This window comes from Bactrocera tryoni, unplaced genomic scaffold (genome assembly GCF_016617805.1).
Source record: "Bactrocera tryoni isolate S06 unplaced genomic scaffold, CSIRO_BtryS06_freeze2 scaffold_190, whole genome shotgun sequence".
In the NCBI taxonomy this organism is placed as follows: domain Eukaryota; kingdom Metazoa; phylum Arthropoda; class Insecta; order Diptera; family Tephritidae; genus Bactrocera; species Bactrocera tryoni.
In genome coordinates this window covers 280202-302574 of record NW_024395912.1, presented here as the reverse complement: position 1 = coordinate 302574, position 22373 = coordinate 280202, and the positions used below count along the sequence as shown (strand labels likewise).

At 38.4% G+C, this 22373-nt stretch overlaps 1 protein-coding gene across 1 annotated transcript in view; it reads right to left on the bottom strand.

Annotated features, from left to right (window-relative positions):
• The window catches only part of LOC120780145, a 301454-nt gene that overhangs the window by 67574 nt on the left and 211507 nt on the right, over positions 1-22373 (bottom strand). Inside the window, exons 13-15 of the mRNA XM_040112431.1 lie at positions 18751-18909; positions 17306-18696; positions 17097-17246 (exon numbers count right to left, since the gene is read on the bottom strand). Of these exons, the coding sequence (XP_039968365.1) occupies positions 17097-17246; positions 17306-18696; positions 18751-18909 (1700 nt within the window). The remainder of the gene's footprint in view (positions 1-17096; positions 17247-17305; positions 18697-18750; positions 18910-22373) is intronic.

The window sequence follows — 22373 nt, the reverse complement described above, 5'->3', positions numbered from 1 at the left end:
AATAATTCGCAGTCAAAACTCATATCAATGTTGAGTATTGCAGTTTGGGGTAATCAATAAAATACGTTTGTAATTAAGTCACCAAAGGAAGCAACATGACGGTTATTGGCCTTGAACGATATGAGATCAGGAAGTATCAAATAGGTCGTTCGTGAACTGCAATAAAGCGCTTTGTAGGATATTTACTTTTTTAATTCATGAACGTTTTCCGACTGTTGTGCATCTCGCAATTCATTTGGAGAATGGCCAAAGAGTGTATTTCAACCCAAAGAATACAGTACAGCCAGTGAAACACCGCCAGCAACAAAATTAACATTTAAGAGTTCTTGCTCAACTTTCGTCAGTGATCTGTTTGCGAGAACATTGCTCTATTCGAAAATGCCTTGATATTAGACATGAAATGCTTCGTCAAAGAAATGGTTACTCAGAAAGCAAGGTCAGGCAGAAGATGGACAACTAGGTGTGTTCTCAGCTAATGCATTAGGATGTGTTTACACAATCCACCCGAAAAAACGTTTCTACCTTTGGTTGCTATTGATTAATGTACGCGGTTCAACTTCATTTGAGTCATTGCGTACTGTGAGTGGTACGGTATGCCAGCAATTACAATTGCTGGAACATGATAATCACTGGAGTCAAACGATGGACGATGCGATAGCTACTTCAAATGCAAATGAAGTTCGCACACTTTTCGCGATAAACATTTCGATATATCAGCCTTCAAATCCGCGTCTATTATGGGATACGAACAAAAATGACATTGCCGAAGACATTTTACATCGCATTGGCTAAGAATTGGAAATGGGAAAATTTGGATTAATACTTCCAGTGATTTAATATCCATTCCACCTGCCGCTTGTCAATTCCCTTCAACGTAAGATAAACTCATCAGGAATGCTTACGCCAACATTGGCTAAATTATCGTAACTATGATTGCTTGAGATTACGCGCAATTTAGCACTTAAACTGGAAGATTCAAAGTCAAATGCCGGGAAGTTTGCGCTCATACAAAATGATTGATCGTCTTGACAATGAAGACGAAGCAGTGAATTATCCAGTGGAATTCCTAAAATCTGTCATTATTATGTTTCGCAATCTTCTTGCGCCGAAACTGTCTAATGAAACCCGACTGTTTGTAACGCAGTTCACAAGGATAGGCGCTAAAAGAGTCTGGCATAAATCTGGAAATGCGCGTTTGCGAGAAGCTATTCTCAAAAATACTTGTGGACCTACAACTCTTGGATTTTCTTCTTCTGCCTTACTGGCGTAGAAACTATTTACGTGGTTATAGCTGAGTAAACAACAGCGCGCCAGTCGTTTCTTCTATTCACAAGTCAAGCGAAGCCAGGTCCTTCTCCATCTGGTCCCTCCAACGGAGTGGAGTTCATCTTCATCCTCTGCCACCCCCGGCGGGTACTGTGTCGAATACTTTCATAGCAGGACGACATGACCTAGATGTCGTAGCCGACGTCTTTTATTTAACTGAACTATATCAATGTCGTCGTATATCTCATACAGCTCATCGTTCGATTGAATATATTCGCCGTCGCAGAACTTTTCTCTCGAAAATTCGAAACGTCAACTCATCAGATGTTGTCATACCTCAGCACCATATAGCAGGATGGGAATAATGAGTGACTTAAAGAGTTTTTTTTTGTTCGTCGAGAGGATTTTACTTCTAAATTGCCTACTTAGTCCGAAGTAGCACCGGCTAGCAAGGGATATTCTGTTGTTGAAGTTAATGCTAATTCCAAGATAGAAGAAACTATCTACAACTTCGAAGCTGACTGTCAATAGTGTCGTGGGAGCCTAGTCGCAAGTGCGACGACTGTTTGTTTGATGACAAGAGATATTTCCTCTTGCCCTCGTTCACAACCAGCCCCATTTGCTTCGCTGCCTTATCCATTCTGGAGAGAGCAGAACTAACGGCGCGGTTGATAAGGCCAGACAGCCAGCAGCTGTACACTCTTATAGAAGATGGTATATTCTCTGTTTAGTTCTTCAGCTCGAATTATTTTTTCCATTTCAGAAACCTCGTTTGGTATTGAACGGTCTGAGCTTTTGATGCTGCTCAAAGTCAGTTTACACAGCCGTATTGGTTTTGCGGGAATACCTAATTCAGACATCGCAGCATAAATGTAGCTCCTTTTCGTGCTGTCGAAAGCAGCTTTGAAATCGACGAAGAGGTGGAGTGTGTCGATTCTCCTTTCACGCGTCTTTTCCAAGATTTGGCGCATGGTGAATGGTGAACCAGTTCTAAACCTACACTGATAAGGTCCACACATACACACAATACGCTCGAAGGAACCTTGTACGCGATGTTGAGGAGGCTGATCCCACAGTAGTTGGCGCAGATTGTGGAGTTTCCCTTTTTGTGGATTGGGCAGAGCACACTTAAATTCTAATCATTGGGCATGCTTTCGTCCGACCATATTTAACAAAGAAACTGATGCATGCTCCTTATCAGTTCTTCGCCGCTGTGTTTGAATAGCTCGGCCGGCTATCTATCTTCATGGTCGGGCAATGGGACGTCTGCTTCATCATCTTCGATTGGGGAATCTGGCTCACCATCACCTGGTGTTATGTATTCACTGTCATTCAGAAGGCTGGAGAAGTGTTCCCTTCATAATTTAACTTGCTCCTGGCATCCGCTTCTAGATCGCCTCTAGGGGTCTACAAATGTACGCTTTGGTCGTGAAACCTCTTGTTAGTTGCTGCATCTTTTCGAGCATTACTGCTGTCGGCCAGCTTGCAGCTCTTCATACTCACGCATTTAGGTCTTTCTCTCTTTTTTGTCTGCAAGTGCGTCTCGGATCCCTATTCAACTCTCGGTATCTATCCCATCCGGGAAGTGTTGTGGTCGATTATAACGTTGTGAGGTAGGCTGCGACATAGCACTCCTCATCGTACCAGTTTTTTTTTTCATTTTCCGAAAACCAATGGTTTCGTGTGCAGCTATACGTAAGGAGCTTTATATGCTGTCCTACAGTTCGCTTATACTTAGTTGTTGACGAGTACTCTCAGAGAGACGGAGTGCAAGCTCTCATAGCGCACCAAGCGCTCATAGAAGACATTTTTGGTCACATCGTCCTTCTCTTCCGTCGGGGCGTGGGTGCAAATCAGCTATATGTTGAAGATCTTCGCTTTGATGCGGATTGTGGCTCGACGTTCGTTCACCGGTGTGCATGGCAGTACTCGGTGACGGAGTCTCTCTCCCACCACGAATCCCACACCGAACGTGCGCTCTTTTATATGGTTACTTTAGTTAATCCCACAAGGACCTACTCACCTCAGTTCTTGTCCCGTCCATCGCATTTCTTGGACAGGGTTGATGTCAGCATTAATTTTCACGAGGACATCAACAAGCTGAGAAGCGACACCTTCCCAATGAAGGCGCCGGACATTGTAGGCACCTGCCCTCAAATGGTAATCCTTAATTCGTTTGCCATGGTCGTTATCAAAAGGGGTCTCTTATCCTAGGCTGTTTTTCACTTTTCATTGGAGGCGTTTTTTACGTAGCGGGTCCCAAGCCCAGCGCACACAGAATCATGGATTTTGCACCACGAAAATGGACCGTCATACTGCAATGATTCTTCGTGAGTTTTTGAGTCAATTGAAGACATTAATGTGGATCCCTACGCGTATTGAAAGCTATTACGGAAAATTTTTTTAAAAACTATTTGGAGGATTGGCACAAGTGTTTTGGCGACAAGGGGCATTATTTTGAGGGGAACGGCATAGATTTTGAAGAATAAAATATAAATTTTAAATTTATGAACAAATTCTTACTATTTTTTGCTCATAGTTGTAAACGTTGAAGATTTGTATGGAATTGAACCAACACACTCGAAAATATATTTAAATATAGATTTGCTCTATTTTCTTCCAGATATGGAAAATAATATCTAAATAAATAGTTTAGATAAAATTATGGTTGTACAATGCAATACGAATTATCTGTTTAATTTTTAATCCTATTAAGTGTCGTATGTATGACGAATAATATCTCAAATATAACATCTAACAATTACGAGTGTTAATAAAAATTCAACATCTGTACCATTCTAAATAATTTGTATGCTCTTGCAACCTGTTTTTTCAAACTGCAGAGTATTATACTTGTAGTATTATAGTTTTGTTCACCGAACGGTAAATGTCTGTCCGTTCGTGCAAGCAGCATCTTTAGTAAAAATTGAGATTTCTTGATGAAGCTTAGTATTCTCGTTTCTAGCACAAAAAAAAATTACGAGTTCGTAGATGGGGCCACAGGAGATGGCAGTAGCACCGAAAAGGATGAAAATGGGAGACAACACCATCCATTCCTCAAATAACAGTGGTATTCAAAACTACTAAAAGCGCAATAAAGAAGTAACTAATTACACCACAGACATTAAATTTTACGGCCGAGGTGGTATAACAGGGCTTTATAAGAGCCGGTGTGGCAATTGGACGATGAGCGTGGCATCGCCTACTTGGGTAGCATTCTCCTTATTTTTTATGTTAGTGTGAAAATATACGTAATCAGGCTACGATCACCACCTTATGACCAAAAATTGTCTAAGTCCATCCAAAACTGTTCAAGCCACTAGGTACCGGATATGAAGACCCCAATATCTGTAGTTGACTTTTCGAAAATATCGGTTAATATATGGGATATACAATTAAAATCCAGAGAGGATACTTGACAATAATAATTCTGGGTGTCAAAAATGGGTTGAATTGGGTCAATACTTCCCTGAACCCTCATAACTTAAGATAAAGATTTTCGAACTTTTAGGTAACTTTATGGTGAATTCTCGGTCAGTATTTGAGTTATCTCAATGAATATTACATAAAATGTTTAGCCCATAACAGTATATCTTTGTGCTTTTCAAAGATGCTCTATGTAGTGCCCGTGTGGTGATTGGATATGAGGTACCTTAATGAAACCCAAGGAACATTTTTTTTAATTTTTGGCATGATAATAGTTAATAAATAAAATCGGGTCGGTACTACCCCAACCCCTATATTCTACATATAATGATTTTCGTTTTTTCTATGAAATCTTAAGCCAAATTTGTCGGCCAGTGTATGAGTTATACTAAGTATATAGAGTATATGAATATATTAAATTGCTTAAAATCGGGTCCTCTGGTTGACGTTTTACATTTTAAGGCATTTCCCTGGTTTTTATTCCTGCAAGTTGCAAGAGCAAACAACGTTCGGTTCCTTTTTTTATAATTGTTTGATTTCTATAACATAAAAACTGTTGTCTACAATTTATATATTATTTCCATAGTTTGCATATACTATAATAATATATATAAAACATACGCATTTCATACTTTCGCACAAAGTTTTTGCAATGCTGCGGTTTAGAAATTGTTAACAAAATGCAATGAAAGCTCGTAAAATTAGTCTATGTATGTATTAATTGTGAAATGGTAAATTATATGGTTAAATTATATTCATTGTTGCGTCATACGTATATATGTCCAAAGCTAAAATGAAAAAAACATTAAGTTAAAATTAAATGCATTTTTTAAATATTATGTTTGACTTATGCAGTTTTTTTTTATTGTGTAAAAATACTTACCCTAATATTATTAAACCTACTCATCTAAATCTATTACTTTAAGTTAACAAAATTAATTATACTCACCCCATTTTTGTACATATATACATAAGTGCTTACATTCCAACTGTTTTATTCCGTTAGCTTAAGTTTTAAGATAAGTGAAATATGAACTGTAATAAAGAATTTAATTGTAATTAAACTGGAATCGAGATCCCACGCGTTTCCTTTCTTTCGCTAATTTTTCGTCGAGATTTTTGCAAGTTTAAGTGTTCGGTTCAGGCAATTGGTTTAATTTTAATTTCAGTGAAATCACGCATTCCGACTATTACTTTTATTATCTAAAAAACGCTTGGGAAATTTTCATGGCGCCCAAGTAGGGACTTGTGCGTAATTAAAAAATTAAAATAACTACATATACAGTGCAATACAGTGCACAAACTTATTTTCGCAACCAATTGCCAAAGTTACCTTTCTCGGTTGTCGGTTTTTGCATTTCCGGTTTTCACGGTTAAGTGATAGTGACCGAAACAAAAAACTAAGTTATAAAAAAGGATTAAAAATCCAAATATATATTGTGCTTAAGTCGTCATCGGACTGTGAAAGTGCAAAAACGTGTTTATTGTGATCAATGCTATTCTATTCTGTTGAGTTTGCTTTTTATTCTTTTATTCTTCCGCAATAAAAAGCACCAATAAAATAAGTGAACAAAGAAACCTCCGTTATCAGTACATCTGCCTACCTGGTGAATATGTGTTAAAATTTACATCATGAGTAGTGACGGCGGTATATGAAACTGTTATGCATTGGCAAAGAATTGAGACAAAAAATACAAACAAACGGCCTATTTACAGCTCACCAAACGTTTCAAAGAAAAAACTATTGTTAGACCCAACACCTGGAACGTCCAACAATTCAAATCGATTTGCTAAACTTGCGATTCTTGATAGCAGAGTGGAGACAGAGGAGGATAAAGAGGAAACTGGAATTGCTGAAAAGAAAACACAAAAAGACAAAGATGAATCAACTGAGCGAAATACTACTACTCCCAAGCCTCCGCCAACAATACTGGCTAACGTTAATGATACGAGAATTAAGGGTATGTTAAATTGCATATCGAAAACTGTTTCCAAAGAAGATTTTACATACAAGTCACAACGAGATGGTCAAATACGCGTTATGATTAAATCTGTGGATACTTATAGAAAGTTTATAACAACACTTAAGAAAGACAAGGTTTTGTCTCACACATATCAGTTAAAACAAGAGCGCTCTTTTAGAGTTGTCGTTAAATATCTACATTTCTCTACACCAATTGACTCAATTAAAAGTGAAATTGAAGAGTTAGGACATAGCGTAAGGAATATTAGCAATATTAGGAGTCACATTACTAATCATTCATTAAATATATTTTTTATTGTTCTTGAACCGAACAACAACAATGCGGAAATATATAATCTGAAATACTTAGGCAATGCAGTTATTAAAGTAGAGCCTCCCAGGAAAGTAACTGATACAGTACAATGCTTTCGATGTCAAGAATATGGACATACCAAGAAGTATTGTACAAAGACATTTAGATGCGTTAAATGTTCTATGTGCCATCCAACCACAGAGTGTCAGAAAAACAAGGATTTATCTGACAAATGTGTTAATTGCTTACAAGATCATGTTGCTAGCTATAAGGGCTGCAAAATTTATCAAGAATTAGTTGCAAAGCAGAAGCCTAATAGTCATTTCTTTAGTCAGCAATCAAGTAAAGCTCCTCAGGAGCATAATGTTTCAACTTCTTACAGGACAAATGATTTTAGGATAGGAGAAGCAGCCAGACATATGCACAGATACTAGGAGAAAATATAAATTTAAATGACGAGGATCCTCTCGAAAGAATCGAAGCTTTATTAGCAAAACTATTTGAATTAACAAACTATTTCCTCTACATGATATCTCGGTTACATGATATTTTGGATTTTGCAGTTTATCTTGGAGTATCACGACATCATCTGGATATTTCTGAGAACTATGAACTAAGCTCAGACCATTCCCCTATTATAATTACTTAGGGCACTGCCCTTCCAACACTCTTAAATAAATATAAAATTGTCACACCTAGGACAAAGATTTTGCTATTTCAAGATTGGATAGATGCTAAACTAAATAGATACAAATATTTCTCTCAAAACTGATTTAGAAGTGGATACGGCTGTGGAAACATTTACAGACATCATTCATGAAGGAGGTATGAGGAGTACTGCACCAACCAAAACTACGGCAGCGAATACTACTTTTATATCAGCTGAGCTTAGGAACTTTATAAGTAACAAACGGAAGCTTCGGAAACTTTGCCAAACCAGTAGATGTCCAATATATAAAACAAGGTACAATACAGCATCAAACCAACTTAAAAAACGCTCATATGAAATAAGAAATGAGCAATTGCAGAGTTTCTCAAAAGTCTGGATCCTAACGCGAAAGACTACGAATCCCCCTTTGGAGAGCTACCAAATATTTAAAGCGACCTACCAAAATGTTACTATACGTAATTATAACGGAGATTGGTGTAAAACTGCCATATAGTATAAATTCAAATCTTGCACCTGAAGATACTGAAATAATACAGTTTCTGGATGTACCTTGTCAAATGTGTCTTCTAATTCGTAAAATAACTGTTTCTGAATGAAAGAATTCGCCAAACTGAACCAAAAAAAGTCACCAGGCTACGATAAAATTGACGGAAGGTTTCTAAAATGCTCCATCTAAAGAGTGTTACATTTTTATCACTAATTTATAATGCAATTTTGAGGTTACATCACTTTCCTACACAATGGAAATGTGCGGAGGTAATAATGATTCCAAAACCAAACAAACCCGAAAATATTTTGTCGTCCTACCGTCCTATTATCTTGCTGGTGACATTCTCTAAAGTCTTTGAAATAAAATGAGTAGATTGTTACCAGTTTTGGATAAGTGCAATATAGTACCGGAACATCAGTTTGGGTTTAGGAGAGGTCATGGGACTCCAGAGCAATGTCATCGTGTAGTGAACATAATTACAAATGGTTTCGAGAAAAGGCTGTATTCTGCGGCAGTATTTCTTGATATACACTAAGCATTTGACCGGGTCTGCCATTCAGGCTTGTTATATAAACTGATAAAAGTACTTCCTGCTCTATTTTTTCTCTTATTGAAACCATATTTAAACAATGCCACTTTTATGTTCAAATGAAAGGAGAAACGTCCAAACTATAAAGTATCCGTGCTGGTGTCCCACAGTGCAGTGTTCTGGGACCTGTCCTTTACACAATATTCACTGCTGATCTTCCTGTTGTCGGTGATATTCAAGTAGCCACTTACGCTGATGATACAGCTATAATTGCATCCAAAAATACTCCGGTAGAAGTAACTCAAGTTATTCAAAATGAAATAATAGAAATTGAGCAATGGCTTAAGAAATGGAAAATAAAGGTTGATGCTGAGAAATCGAAACACGTCACATTTGCTCTGAGAAGAGGAGACTGTCCGCCTGTATTTTTGAATAAGACACAAATTCGAAATAGTGATTTCGCAAATTATCTCGGACTCGATATAAATCGAAGAGTAACTTGGGAAAGCCACATTAAAAGCTTGAGAAACAGACTCAACATAAAAACAAAAAAAAAAATGAATTGGCTCCTTGGGTGAAAATCACAGCTCAGTTTGGAGAAGAAAGTTCGACTTTATAAGCCTATCTGGAAGCCTGTGTGGACCTATGGTATCCAGTTATGGGGTACTGCAAGCCAATCAAATATTGAAACCCTGCAACGATATCAGTCCATCACTCTTAGATTTATTGTTGACGCCGCTTGGTATGTGGCTAATGATCAAATACACAAAGATTTAAATATTAAATACGTTAAAGAAGAAATAAAAAGTATAAGCGCAAGGTATGTTGAGAAGCTACATGGTCATGAAAATGATCTGGCAAAAACTCTACTGGATATTAGCGATACAACTCGAAGGCTAAAAGGAAATCAAAATATAGAATTTTGAATATAATAGCTGTTCTCACTGGAGTTCAACTACTTATGTTATAATATTATATTTTTTTAACTAATTTACTTATTGTCTAATTGATAGATTGTAAATAAATAAATAAAAAAAAAAAAAACAAATAAAAAATATTGTGCATATACATATACATAAGTATGTGAAGTGCGTTAGCGAAACCTGTAACAAAAATAACAAAATATGTACATATATACATATATCTACAACGTGAAGTGCAGTGGAAGTCTGTGAAAATAATATATGTATATACTAGGGTGTGTCATTCTGAGGCAACCTTTTTTTTCAACAGAAAAACAGGCTAAAAACTTTCGAAAATGTGAAAAAGAAAGTCACTCAAAAGATGAGCTCTTGATATTAATATTAAGAGGTGCTTATTTCAAATTTTCTGTTTTCCATATAAATTACATGGAAAAAAAATCATTTTTTTTGTGGTGGTTATTGTGCGGAGGTTATTATATGTGCTCGCGATGGCTGCCAGTAGGGATGGTAAACTCGATTCCGATTCTACTCGAAAATCGAGTTTTCTCGTAAAATAATCGATGTCATCACTCCGCTGCTGCCATCCCGTCGCTGTTGGTATTTGGCCGCAAACACACACTTTCAGTTTTTGGCTCCCTCTTTTCACATTAAACGCTTATTTATACATATACATATATCGGGTTCTATATGCATATTACCACACCCTAATACATATATTATATATTATTAATACCAATATTATATACATTATCGAGGAGCCGCAACTCAAGAAGCCGATCAATACAAATTAGCAAAGAAGGAGCTAAAGCATGCCATCGACGACAGCAAAAAGAAAAAATGGGAGGAACTACGCGAGGATATAAATAGAAACCCCTGGGGACTCGGGTATAAAATAGTGATGAAGAAACTCGGCGCTCGAGCAAAGCCACCTGATCTAACCGCTGCCAAAATGGATAACATTGTGAACGCACTATTCCCCACACACGAAACAAGGGCTAGGGACCCAGAACACATCCTAAGACCGACGCAAATCCCCGGTTTACCCTTGAGGAGCTGCAACTAGCCACTGCAAAGCTCAAGGCCAACAAATCCCCCGGACCGGACGGGATCCCATCAGAAATTCTCAAAATAATCGCTGCAGAGCGCCCAGGAGTACTACTGAACATGTAAAACGCCTGCCTTGAAGCCGGAATATTCCCTGAACCTTGGAAAAAGCAACGCCTGGTTCTAATCAGTAAGGGAAAAGGAGACCCCAATTCGCCATCAGCATACCGCCCTCTATGTATGCTTGACACAGCGGGAAAGCTATACGAAACCCTGCTTAAACCCAGACTCGAAGCGGCCATCAACGAAGTTGGAGGACTGTCCCCTAGACAATATGGCTTTAGACCCGGCAGATCAACCATAGGAGCAATAAAATGCGTCATCGAAAGCGTAGAAGTCGCACAACGTAGATGGCATAAGTACAAAAGAATAGTGTTGCTGGCGACTCTAGATGTCCGAAACGCCTTCAACAGCGCTAGATGGGTAGATATGATCGACGCTCTCGAGAAAAGCTTTAAGGTACCCGACTACCTCAGGGCCGTGGTGCGGAGCTACCTTAGCAACAGGAAACTGCTCTACGAAACAAAAGAGGGATCACGACAGATAGCGGTCACGTCAGGAGCAGCACAAGGATCCATCCTCGGACCAGACTTATGGAACATTAGCTATGACGCTATATTAAAACTAGAAATGCCAGATGAATCGTATTTAATAGGCTACGCCGACGACATTGCAGCAGTAATCACAGCAAGGGGCACAGAAGAAGCGCGAAGAAAGCTGAACCAGGTCATGATACGGACCCAAGCATGGCTCGACTCACACAGCCTCCAGCTCGCTACGGAAAAAACAGAGCTACTGCTGCTAACAAATAAGCACATACCTCTCGAAGTAACCATGCATACGACTACGGATATTCTTAGGACAAAAAAAGCAGTTAACTACCTAGGCGTAAGACTGGACCCCAGACTAACCTTCTGGGTACAAATCCAGCACGCCGCAGGAAAAGCAGCGAAGATCACCTCGCAACTGAGCCGACTTATGGCCAACATAGGAGGCCCCAGTCAAGAAAAAAGAAAGCTCCTAATGTCGACAACAATCAGCGTTTTATTATACGGAGCAGAGATATGGGCAGATGTACTTAAAAAGAAAAACCGGCGTAAGGTAGCGGCCAGAGTGCACCGCACAGCAGCCCTCAGAGTTGCATCAGCCTACCGAACAGTGTCCGGCGAGGCAATATTAGTTATAAGCGGAAATGCCCCAATTGACCTTCTAGCACACGAAAGGAAAAAGCTGTGGGAGCTAAAGCAGTCATCCGATAGCAACAAAAGCGCAATAGAACAAATAAAGAAAGAAACATTAATAACATGGCAACAAAGATGGGACACCGAAAGTCGCGGCAGATGGACGGCCAGGCTAATAAAAGATCTAGACTCATGGACAGGCCGAAAATTCGGAGAGGTAGATTTTTACACAACCCAGCTGTTATCCGGTCACGGGTACTTCAAAAAGTACCTTCACAGAATGGGAAAAGTCGAAGAGCCGTCATGCCTATATAACAATGCGACAGAAGACGACGCTGAACATACATTCTTCGAATGTGCGCGCTGGCAAGGAGAACGCACCGCTGTAGAGGACCTGGTTGGCCCAATAAAGGCGGACAATTTAGTCAGCGTTATGTTGGAAAGTGAAGAAAACTGGGGCATCATCAAGAAATTCGCTCCACTCTTGCTACGCAGCAAAAAGCGGGACCTGGACGCAGGTGCGCAGATGTAAATCTCTCAATGAGAAAAATGGAACGCCATCCTGAAGTAATGCAAACGCGGTCCCAGGGTGGCCGACGGTTCCTTAGAGGGGGGGTTTTTAGTGACCTGCAAGTGGCACATACCGCTGCTGTGACGACAGCACCGACGATGCGGAAGGCATTTTCCACCCCCTCGCCCGCAAAAAAAAAAAACAAAAAAAAAAAAAGATACATATATTGAAGTGAATAGGAAGGGATTTTTGGATTGCGGATTCGCCCACATTAAAGTGCGACCTTTTTGTAAATCGCATAATTTAAAAATTTTAATTCGGTCAGTTTTTCGCATACTATCTCCAGTTTTCGCAAATTTAATTATTGGACAATACTTTTTCGCTTTAATTTTTCCAATTGTGCTATTGCTTATTTTGAGTTATTTCTTTCGCTTGGCTTTATGTTCAATTGGGAATCTATATTTTTCTTTTCGTTCTCGTCAATCGATTTCCAACTTTTCCGGATTTATTCCGTTGTCAATTTTGCGAATAAACACGGGCCTTTGGAAAAAACCATGTCGTTAGATCCAATTGAATTGAATGTTGGCTCGACTTATTAAATTCACATAGTAAAAAATTAATGAAATGTCAATCTAAAATTGAAGAGATTGAAGAAGACGACATGGCCCGAGGAGAGATAGAGGACATAGTTGTTGAAACGAAATCAATAATTAATAACATTTAAGATAATAATAGAAAGTCAATTACCGAAACATCTTTCGTAACACCTCACAGTTTAAGGCTCCCTAAAATTTATTTGCTGAAATTTAAGGGAGAATATTCGGAATTTAAAAATTTCACGAGTCTGTTTGAGAGTCCATAATGATCCAAGTATCCCAGATTTTGAAAAATTTAACCATTTGGTTAATTGTCTGTCTGGAGAAACCAACTTGTCAAAAGTGCAAGTCGAAGTGACACCTTTTAACTGCCTGCCCCACTTTCAAGGTGCTTCCGGTACATCAGATGTTTGAGTTTGTGAAATCGGCGCCCTTAAGCATAAATTGCTTGCGTAAGGGGCATACTGTATCCAAGTGCAGGGCGGATCGATATTGTGTATGCAATCGATCGCATCACACATTGTTGCAATAGTATCCAGTTTCCTTCCCCGCTGCACCTCATCCGCAACAATCGACCACACGTGTCATGCATACAGCGAGTATGATGGATCGGGTAATGTTGTCGACAGCATTGATTCAAGTGAGGACCAGTTATGGTGAATACCTGCCCGCGAGGGCGTTGCTGGACTCAGGTTCCCAAGTCAACTTTACGACGGAGAACTTCGCACAAAAGTTGCGGATTCGACGACAACACAAAACGTTAAACATAATAGGAATTGGAAATTCCAATACGAAAGTGAGAACAAAATTAAGCGCGTTTGTTAAGTCGCGTTTAAATAGTTACGAATTTTCGGCGGAATTCTGGATAATGCGTTGCATTTCGGCTAATCATCCAGACCATAACATAAATATTAATGGCTAAAAAATTCCGCACAATATTAAATTGGATTCCATAAATCAAAACAGATTGATATCTTATTGGGTGCATAAACCTTTTTCGATCTGTTAGCGGTTGGCCAAATTAAAAGTGGACTTAATCAACCAACGCTACAGAAAACCCTTCAAGGGTGGGTTGTGTCTGGCAAGTATGCAGCAATCTTAGTCCTCTTTCCCTTGCAGCTAGCACATTATGCTAATCTGAAGATGACTTAACGTCAATAAATTCGGTAGTTCAAAAATTTTGGGCTTTAGAAGAATTACCTTCAGAAGCAAATGGCATCATAATCACACCAGAGCAAAAATAGTGTGAAAATTTTTTCGTGAAAACAACTCAAGTGTTGCCTTCAGGACGGCTTCAAATCAGAATGCCCTTTATGTCTGGCCGTAAGTTACTCGGTCACTCTTATAAAGCCGCAGTTCCGCGGTTGCAGGCCCTGGAGGGATTAACGTTAAAAGATCCAGCACTTCGTAAAATGTGTCTGGACTTAATGAATGAATATAAAGTAACGAACAATAAGATTCCGAGTGTGCCACACTACTTTATTCCACATCAATGCGTTTTAAGACCCGAAAGCACAACAACCAAATTACGTGTTGTTTTTGACGTTTCGAGTCGTACTTCATATCAAATTTCATTGAATGAACTTTTGATGGTAGGCTCAACCATTCAAGAAGAGTTGTACTTAACCAAATAATGGTGCACGAAGAAGACAGAAATTGTGAGCTTATTGTGTAGAGAGAGCATCCCTTAGAGCATATACAAATTTTTGGACTTAACATCGTCACTTACGGCACTGCGCCTGTACCATTTCTCGCAACACGGTGCTTACAAATGCTCAGCGATGCTAATACAATTAAATATCCACTCGGTTCATTGGCCATTAAAAGAGATTTGTATGTGATTAACTTATTGACAGGATCTGAAATTTTTTGGGTCTCTGGATCTTATAAGAAGTGAGGTAATTAAAATATTAAACTCGGCCGGATTCACCTAAAAGAAGTGGTTTTCGAACCACCCTAAATTTTTCGGCAGTGATTGCACTGAAAAGTCATTAAGCTTCATTGACAAAAATTCCACTAAAACACTAGGAATCCATTGGTTGCCGAAAGAGAAATTGTTTCGATTTGTTTTGCATGCCAATTTTAATGATCTGCGAGCTACTAAACGAAACATACTGTCAGTCTCTGCTCGCCTTTTCGATCACCTTGGATTATTAGCCTCACTAGTTTCCAAAGCAAAAATCAAGAGCTTTGGATTCAAAAACTAGATTGGGATAAGTCGATTCCATTGCGCCTAGTTGGCAGAATTTCAAAGCCAACCTACCTAGAGTCGACTTCTATATGCAAAATCTACTTGCACTTTTTCGAGAGCTCATATGGCTAATTAATGACAATGAAGCTTGCAGTAGAACCGTAAAAAACTGTACTCTCTTCTTATGCCCTCAATTCGTAGTCCTTATTTCGTTTGCCATGGTCGTCATCAAAAGGGGGGTCTCTCATCCGAGGCTGATTGCTAATTTTCATTGGTAAGATTTTTTACGTGGCGGCTCCAAGACCCAGCGCACAACCCTGCGGAGGGGATGTTTCGCCTTCTCACTTTAGCTCGCCTTCAAACGGATGTTCTTAGGCTACCCAGAGGATACTTGGTCAAAGACCGGAAGTAGTGAGCTGCTTGAGTTGTATGTAAAAGAATCGTTTCTGGCCACTCCCAAGTGAATGGCGATCAGAGAACTTTCCTCAATTGTGTGAACTTCTACATATGACTCCATCCTCCCTGTACACTCTGCTTTAATTACATGCCGAAGTTGCAAACCCAAATAATGGGAAATTTGCCCGCTGAAAGACTTCGAGCGTTACGACCCTTTCTGATATGTGGCGTAGATTTTTGTGGTCCCCTATATACCACTTTAAAAATACTTGGTCGACCACCCGTAAAAACGTATATAGCAGTTTTTGTTTGCTTTACTTCAAAAGCAGTACATTTAGAACTAGTCTCGGACCTCTCTACTAATTTTTTTATTCTCGCCCTCAAAAGGTTCATTGGATCCCGAGGGATGCCACAGAAAATATTCAGCGGCAACGCAACCAACTTCGTCAGCGCCGACCACAAGCTGCGCGAGCTGAAGGAGCTTAAGGAGGCGGCGGTGCAGTACGCCAAATATCTGATCTTTCGGGCACTTGGCAACGCTTTACTCACGGCGGAGGAGATGTCAACACTACTGGCCGAAGTGGAGGCCATCCTCAATTCTCGGCCCCTAACACCGTTGAGCTAGGACCCCAACGACGGCGAGGCACTAACCCCAACGCATCTACTGATAGGGTGCTCCCTGCGAGCATTACCTCCAGAGCTGGTGTCAGTGGATCCAATTTGGTGCTGCGAGAGATGGCAACTTGTTTGCTCTCTCAAGCAACAGTTTTGGCGAGAGCGGTCCAAAACAAACCAGACAAGTGGCTGCACCCCACACGCAATCTGTACCTCGACGACCTCGTCCTCTTCCACGAGGACAGCGTGCCACCGCAGCAGTGCGTAATTGGACACGTCGTTGCAAACGCAAAAGGACAAGACGGCAAAATACGAGTGGCAGACGTGGCAACCAAGGCGGGCACCATTAAGCGCCCCATTCATAAACTCGCATTACTGCCCAAACATGTTGAAGGATTATGATCCTGTTAAGGTGACCGGTGTTGCGTCAAGCGACTTATATATGTCCAAAGCTAAAATGAAAAAACATTAAGTTAAAATTAAATGCATTTTTTAAATATCATATTTGAATTATAAGTTTTTCTTTTTATTGTGTAAAAATACTTACCCATATAATCTTAAACATACTCACCTAAATCTATTACTTTAAGTTAACAAAATGAATTATACTCACCTTTTTTTTGTACATATATACATAAGTTCTTACATTCCAACTGTTACCGTTAGCTTAAGTTTTAAGATAAGTGAAATATGAACTGTAATAAAGAATTTAATTGTAATTAGACTGGAATCGAGATACCACGCGTTTCCTTTCTTTCGCTAATTTTCGCAAATTTAAGTGTTCGGTACAGGCAATTGGTTCAATTTTAATTTCAGTGAAATCACGCATCTGACTACTACTTTTATATCTCAAAAACGCTTGTGAAATTTTCATTCATTGTAAATATGTATAAATTGTATAAACAGATGGAAAATTACTCACTCATTTGTGCTGATATTGAATAAAGTGTTGAGCCATGGTGCTTTTAGGAAAGGCGTAGTGAAGTTCAATTTACCATTTAAGTTTTCAATCGACTTGATGGTTATATCCATATCGGCGACCGTTCTGGTATATGGATAGTTAACAGATAAACTGTTTGTGAATAGTAAACTGGTTATAATATTAAAATAACAAATGTTTAAAATGCTTACTTAAAATAGTGATAGCTGTCTTTAATACGATTATACGAGCCCATTAAATATACTGTAGCTTCATTTTCAAATTTTGGGGTGATTAATGTAGCTAAAAATTCACGAAGAGTTTTCTCTTTTCTTAGCATTTGGAAATCTGCCCGGACTATGCTGGTATTACCAGCAATTGTGCACTCAACACTGACTAGGCTATGTAGATCTGTAAGATTTCTATACGATAAACGGGTTATACAGCTCCTGTCGGTGTGTTTAGCAAAATATTTTCCTTCAATGGATACGTCTAATGCTTTCCCATCATTGTTAAATATATTTCCTTCGTATTGCCCACTAAAATTATGCATATCTTCGTCTGCCGAAGGCCAATGTGTTAATAATCCAAATCCAATATTATTAATGGATTCATAATTTAGATTTCCGTTTATTTCGAAAAACCATATTACATTAAAATTTATTTTTGCACCCACCCTTAAATCATTGAATGTTTTATTAGGGTTTATGTATTTTATCTCCGAATGTAAATGACTTGTATTAGCACTTGGTTGTTCAATACTGCTTTGTATTAAGAGACGCATGTCCTCTGTAGGTTTCCAAGTCCACTCATAGTTGCCAAAGCCCCTATGAGAATCGAATTGATAACCTCCTTTTAATTTCCCATAATCTAGTCGTGTTTTTATATCAGCCCAAAGATTCACTTTACCAAGACCCATATCACGCCAAGGCGTTTCTAAAAAAAGCTTGGCTGTAACACAATCGTTTTCTGGATATTGGAAGTTAGTCTTAATGTAAATTCGTTCAATTGAAGCTTCCGTTGATTCAATATATACTGTCAAGTTAAGACCAGTTTCTTTATGATATGAATAATTGCCAGATATTTTACATCTTTTCCCATTTTCAATAGCATTTAACTGAAAACCTAGTTCATTTGTTTTTTCTTTTTCGTTTAATATATTTAACTCAATCAGTCCTTCTTGATTGTTATGCAGTAAAAGTGTTTGCAACCGTGTTTTTACTGGCAATCGTCCATTCATATGAACCAAACCATTTATCTCATAAGTTACCATATCACGATAAAACACTCCTTCGATTTGGTATAGGTTGGGAGAACTGGGAGTCACAGTACCATGAAGAGATATATTTTTGAAATTTTGAATTGGTGTCCATAGCTCCGCATTGATCATTTCGTTTTTTTTAATTGCTCGCATGCCAAAAGCAAGATTATTTCGATTTTGATTTAAAAATACTATATCAAAGTTAATTTCCTGGTTTTCTCCATTACTTAGTAGAAATGTGTAGTCAAATAATTTTAAAGGTAATAACGTAGCTATAAATTTGCCATTAGAAGTTATTTTCTCATTGTCATTTTCACATTGCCACATAGACTCGATTTGAAACTAAGATATCATAATCCTGTATTACTATATAACATTCGAATTTATGCAACTCACCTTGATCATATCGGTTTGATTAATCATTTCTATTTTTATATCGAAAGTTTTTTCTTCATTAGAAAGATCCTGTTTAAAGTAGGTAGTTCCTTTGTACTGTAGATCCATGTTTTCCTCTAACGAATAATTAAAGGAAGCTTCCAAAAAATTTTGATCAGACTGAAAATTGGAAATATGTATCTATAGTTATGATATATAAATATATAAAAACAAATAAAATAAAATATATTTTCAAATAACAAACGCTTTTCAGTTCCTGAAAGTATTAGCGTAACACATTTATTGAGCCTTTCATGTGAAAATAACGTATCCTAAATAAGCATGGGTAACATGGCTTTATTGTGTTTATACACTGTGACTTATAAACCTAGCAGTTGACGACTTTTATTTCCATTTATTTATGAATTGCAATTAATAAGAAAATATCCCCAAGGTAAAGCAATAATATACAATATTGTATAATTACAACTTTTAAAAGGAGAATATCGGATTTATATGAAGTCAATGGAATACGAACTATTTTCGATGTTGTTAAACTTTACGAATTGATCTTTTAAAATCTTTTAGCCTTTCTAAAAAATATATTAATAAGGAAAATGTTCCCAAGGTAAAACAAACAGAGAATATCCGAAATTTATAAGAGAACAAGCAATAATGTACTCCTGCCGATATTTTTAAACCACCAATCCTTTTAAAATATTTGAAGCGGTTTAAAAATTTCTTAGAGGATTTTATTTTCTGTTAAATGTACTATGTTTTTCTGAATGCTCATGCAAGCAAGACCCTTCCGACGCTCTTGTCCCCACTAGTAAAATCGTATTTACATTTTCAAATGATTCCCCATTAAATATACATATCAACTGATATTTATAGTCATAACTTGAAGTTGTTGGTAAAACTTTCTTAGCATGTAAAGCTCTTGTCGAAAGTAACTTATATGTATCAAGTCCATTTTGAACAATAAACATTTTTTTCAGTAAATATGTAGAGTTTTGCATAATTTTCCAAATCCTTTGTCTAGAATAACTGTCTAAAGCTTTAAAAATCGATTTGTGTTTTTCAAATAAGTTTTGTAAATGGCAAATAGAACAAGTAAGGAAGCGTTAAGTTCTCGTGTAACTGAACATTTTATTTTCCTGAAACTTGCATGGATCCCCGGATTTAAGGGAACTTTATGAGAGTATGTGAAACCCCTATATATTTAATTCCCGTCAGAGTTAATATCTATAACACTAACCTTGACATCATGCTACACATCGCTTAGCAACAACGCTCACCCAAAGGATGCAATCACGCAGTAACCACGTGTTTAGGTACAAAGTCCAAACAATAACACACCATATGCCACTCAACAATAATCTATATGTAAAGTAAACATATGGGCCTTAACACCCGCGGCGTTAGTTCTGCTTTCTCCAGACTGGACAAGGAAGCAAAACAAATGGGTCTGGCAGTGAACGAGGGCAAGACGAAATATCTCCTGTCATCAAACAAACAGTCGTCGCGCTCGCGACTTGGCACTCACGTCACTGTTGACAGTCATAACTTTGAAGTTGTATATAATTTCGTCTATCTTGGAACCAGCGTAAACACCACCAACAATGTCAGCCTAGAAATCCAACGCAGGATAACTCTTGCCAACAGGTGCTACTTCGGACTGAGTAGGCAATTGAGAAGCAAAGTCCTCTCTCGACAAACAAAAACCAAACTCTATAGTTACTAGATAACTTACCACTTATTTTTAATATCCACTCCTTTTAGGACGCAATATATATAATAATTTTTTTTTTGTTCACTTCAAGATGACAATTTTATTGGAAAATGCGGAAAGGTTGTAATGAAAATCTCCCTGGTCGGATACCAGTGGAGGCGTAACAATGTATATAACAATATTCAAATTAGTGGACTCCCTGGTCGGGTACCAGTGGAAGTATACATATATGTATTTATCAAATTATATTAAAGCACACTCGGAGTTGATGCGTTGGTTCAGCTGCTGCGCGTAGAGGATCTCCCAATGTCGGAACGATGGTTGAGCTGGGCGCCGAAGATGATGAAAGAAAAAGAAACGTTGAGATGCGTGCCGAAAAAACCAAAAAAAACATGTAAAATCGTCCGCCGATGTTTATTGCTCGAAAATCGTTGTCGAAAAAAACGGCCTCTTCCAGGACGAGGGTTTTTGCTCGTTGGGCTGTGGAGTGTGTGGGTTGATGTACGGCGTGTATTAGTGTGTGTGTAGGTGTAGACTTCTGCTTCCAATCGATGAGTGTTGTCTCCAAGTGTGGTGAGTGTGCCAGTGTTGCTTTGTGAGTGGTGTGTTGTGTGGTGTAGTGGTGTATGAGGGCGGGAACTTAACTCATTTATCCAGTCACTCATAATTCCCGTCCTGCTGTATGCTGCAGAGTCTTGGACGATGTCAACAACGGATGAGTCGACGTTGCGAGTTTTCGAGAGAAAAGTTCTGCGAAAGATTTATGGTCCTTTGCGCGTTAGCCACGGCGAATACCGCATTCGATGGAACGATGAGCTGTACGAGATATACGACGACATCGACATAGTTCAGCGAATTAAAAGACAGCGGCTACGCTGGCTAGGTCATGTTGTCCGGATGGACGAAAACACTCCAGCTCTGAAAGTATTCGACGCAGTACCCGCCGGGGGAAGCAGAGGAAGAGGAAGATCTCCACTCCGTTGGAAGGACCAAGTGGAGAAGGACCTAGCTTCGCTTGGAATATCCAATTGGCGCCACGTAGCGAAAAGAAGAAACGACTGGCGCGCTGTTGTTAACTCGGTTATAATCGCGTAAGCGGTGTCTACGCCAATTAAGAAGAAGAAAGTAAACATATAAATACTAGTGTATTAAGTAAGACGCTTGTCTTTTACTACTTACTTACTGTCACTAAGAGCTCAGACGGTACTGTTTAAGTATATTAAATAAAGGAACGTTCTAATACTAACATTCGTATGAGTACAGAACTAAAATATATATTTTTTGATAAACTTGAATCAGGAAATATTAATTGGTGCCCAACGTGGGGCTACGCGTCAAAAAGGATTCAAAACAAAATCCTTCAAAGTGTAGTCAATTCAAACTAGGATATAGTCCCATAAATCAACAAGGAATATAAATTCCATATAAATTAAAATTAGTGAAATAATAAATTAAATTCAATCAATCAATGAATCAACCAGAGATAAATGCTCTTAACGAAATAATTCAGGACCTCCAGAGAAGGCTTGCCCAGATGGAAGCTACCCAAGGAACTGGAGCAATCCATGAATATCAAGATCAACTATTCACCTACAACAACCCAAAGGAAGTTGACTTAAATATATTCAAAACATTGCCTATATTTAATGGAGATTATCACGACTATCGGAACTGGAGGAAAATGGTATGTACATTAATGCAAAACATTTCCAAATTCCAAGGACAGAATATATACGCTGAAGCTCTAATAATGGTTAGAAGCAAAATCACCGGAAGAGCAGCACAAATTTTAATCAACAACAATACCAAACAAAAGTTTGATGCCATCATAGAAAGATTGGACGACTCCTACGCCGATCAAATGCCACTCTATGTCTTAGAAGAAGAAATGGTGAAGATCAGACAAGAAAAT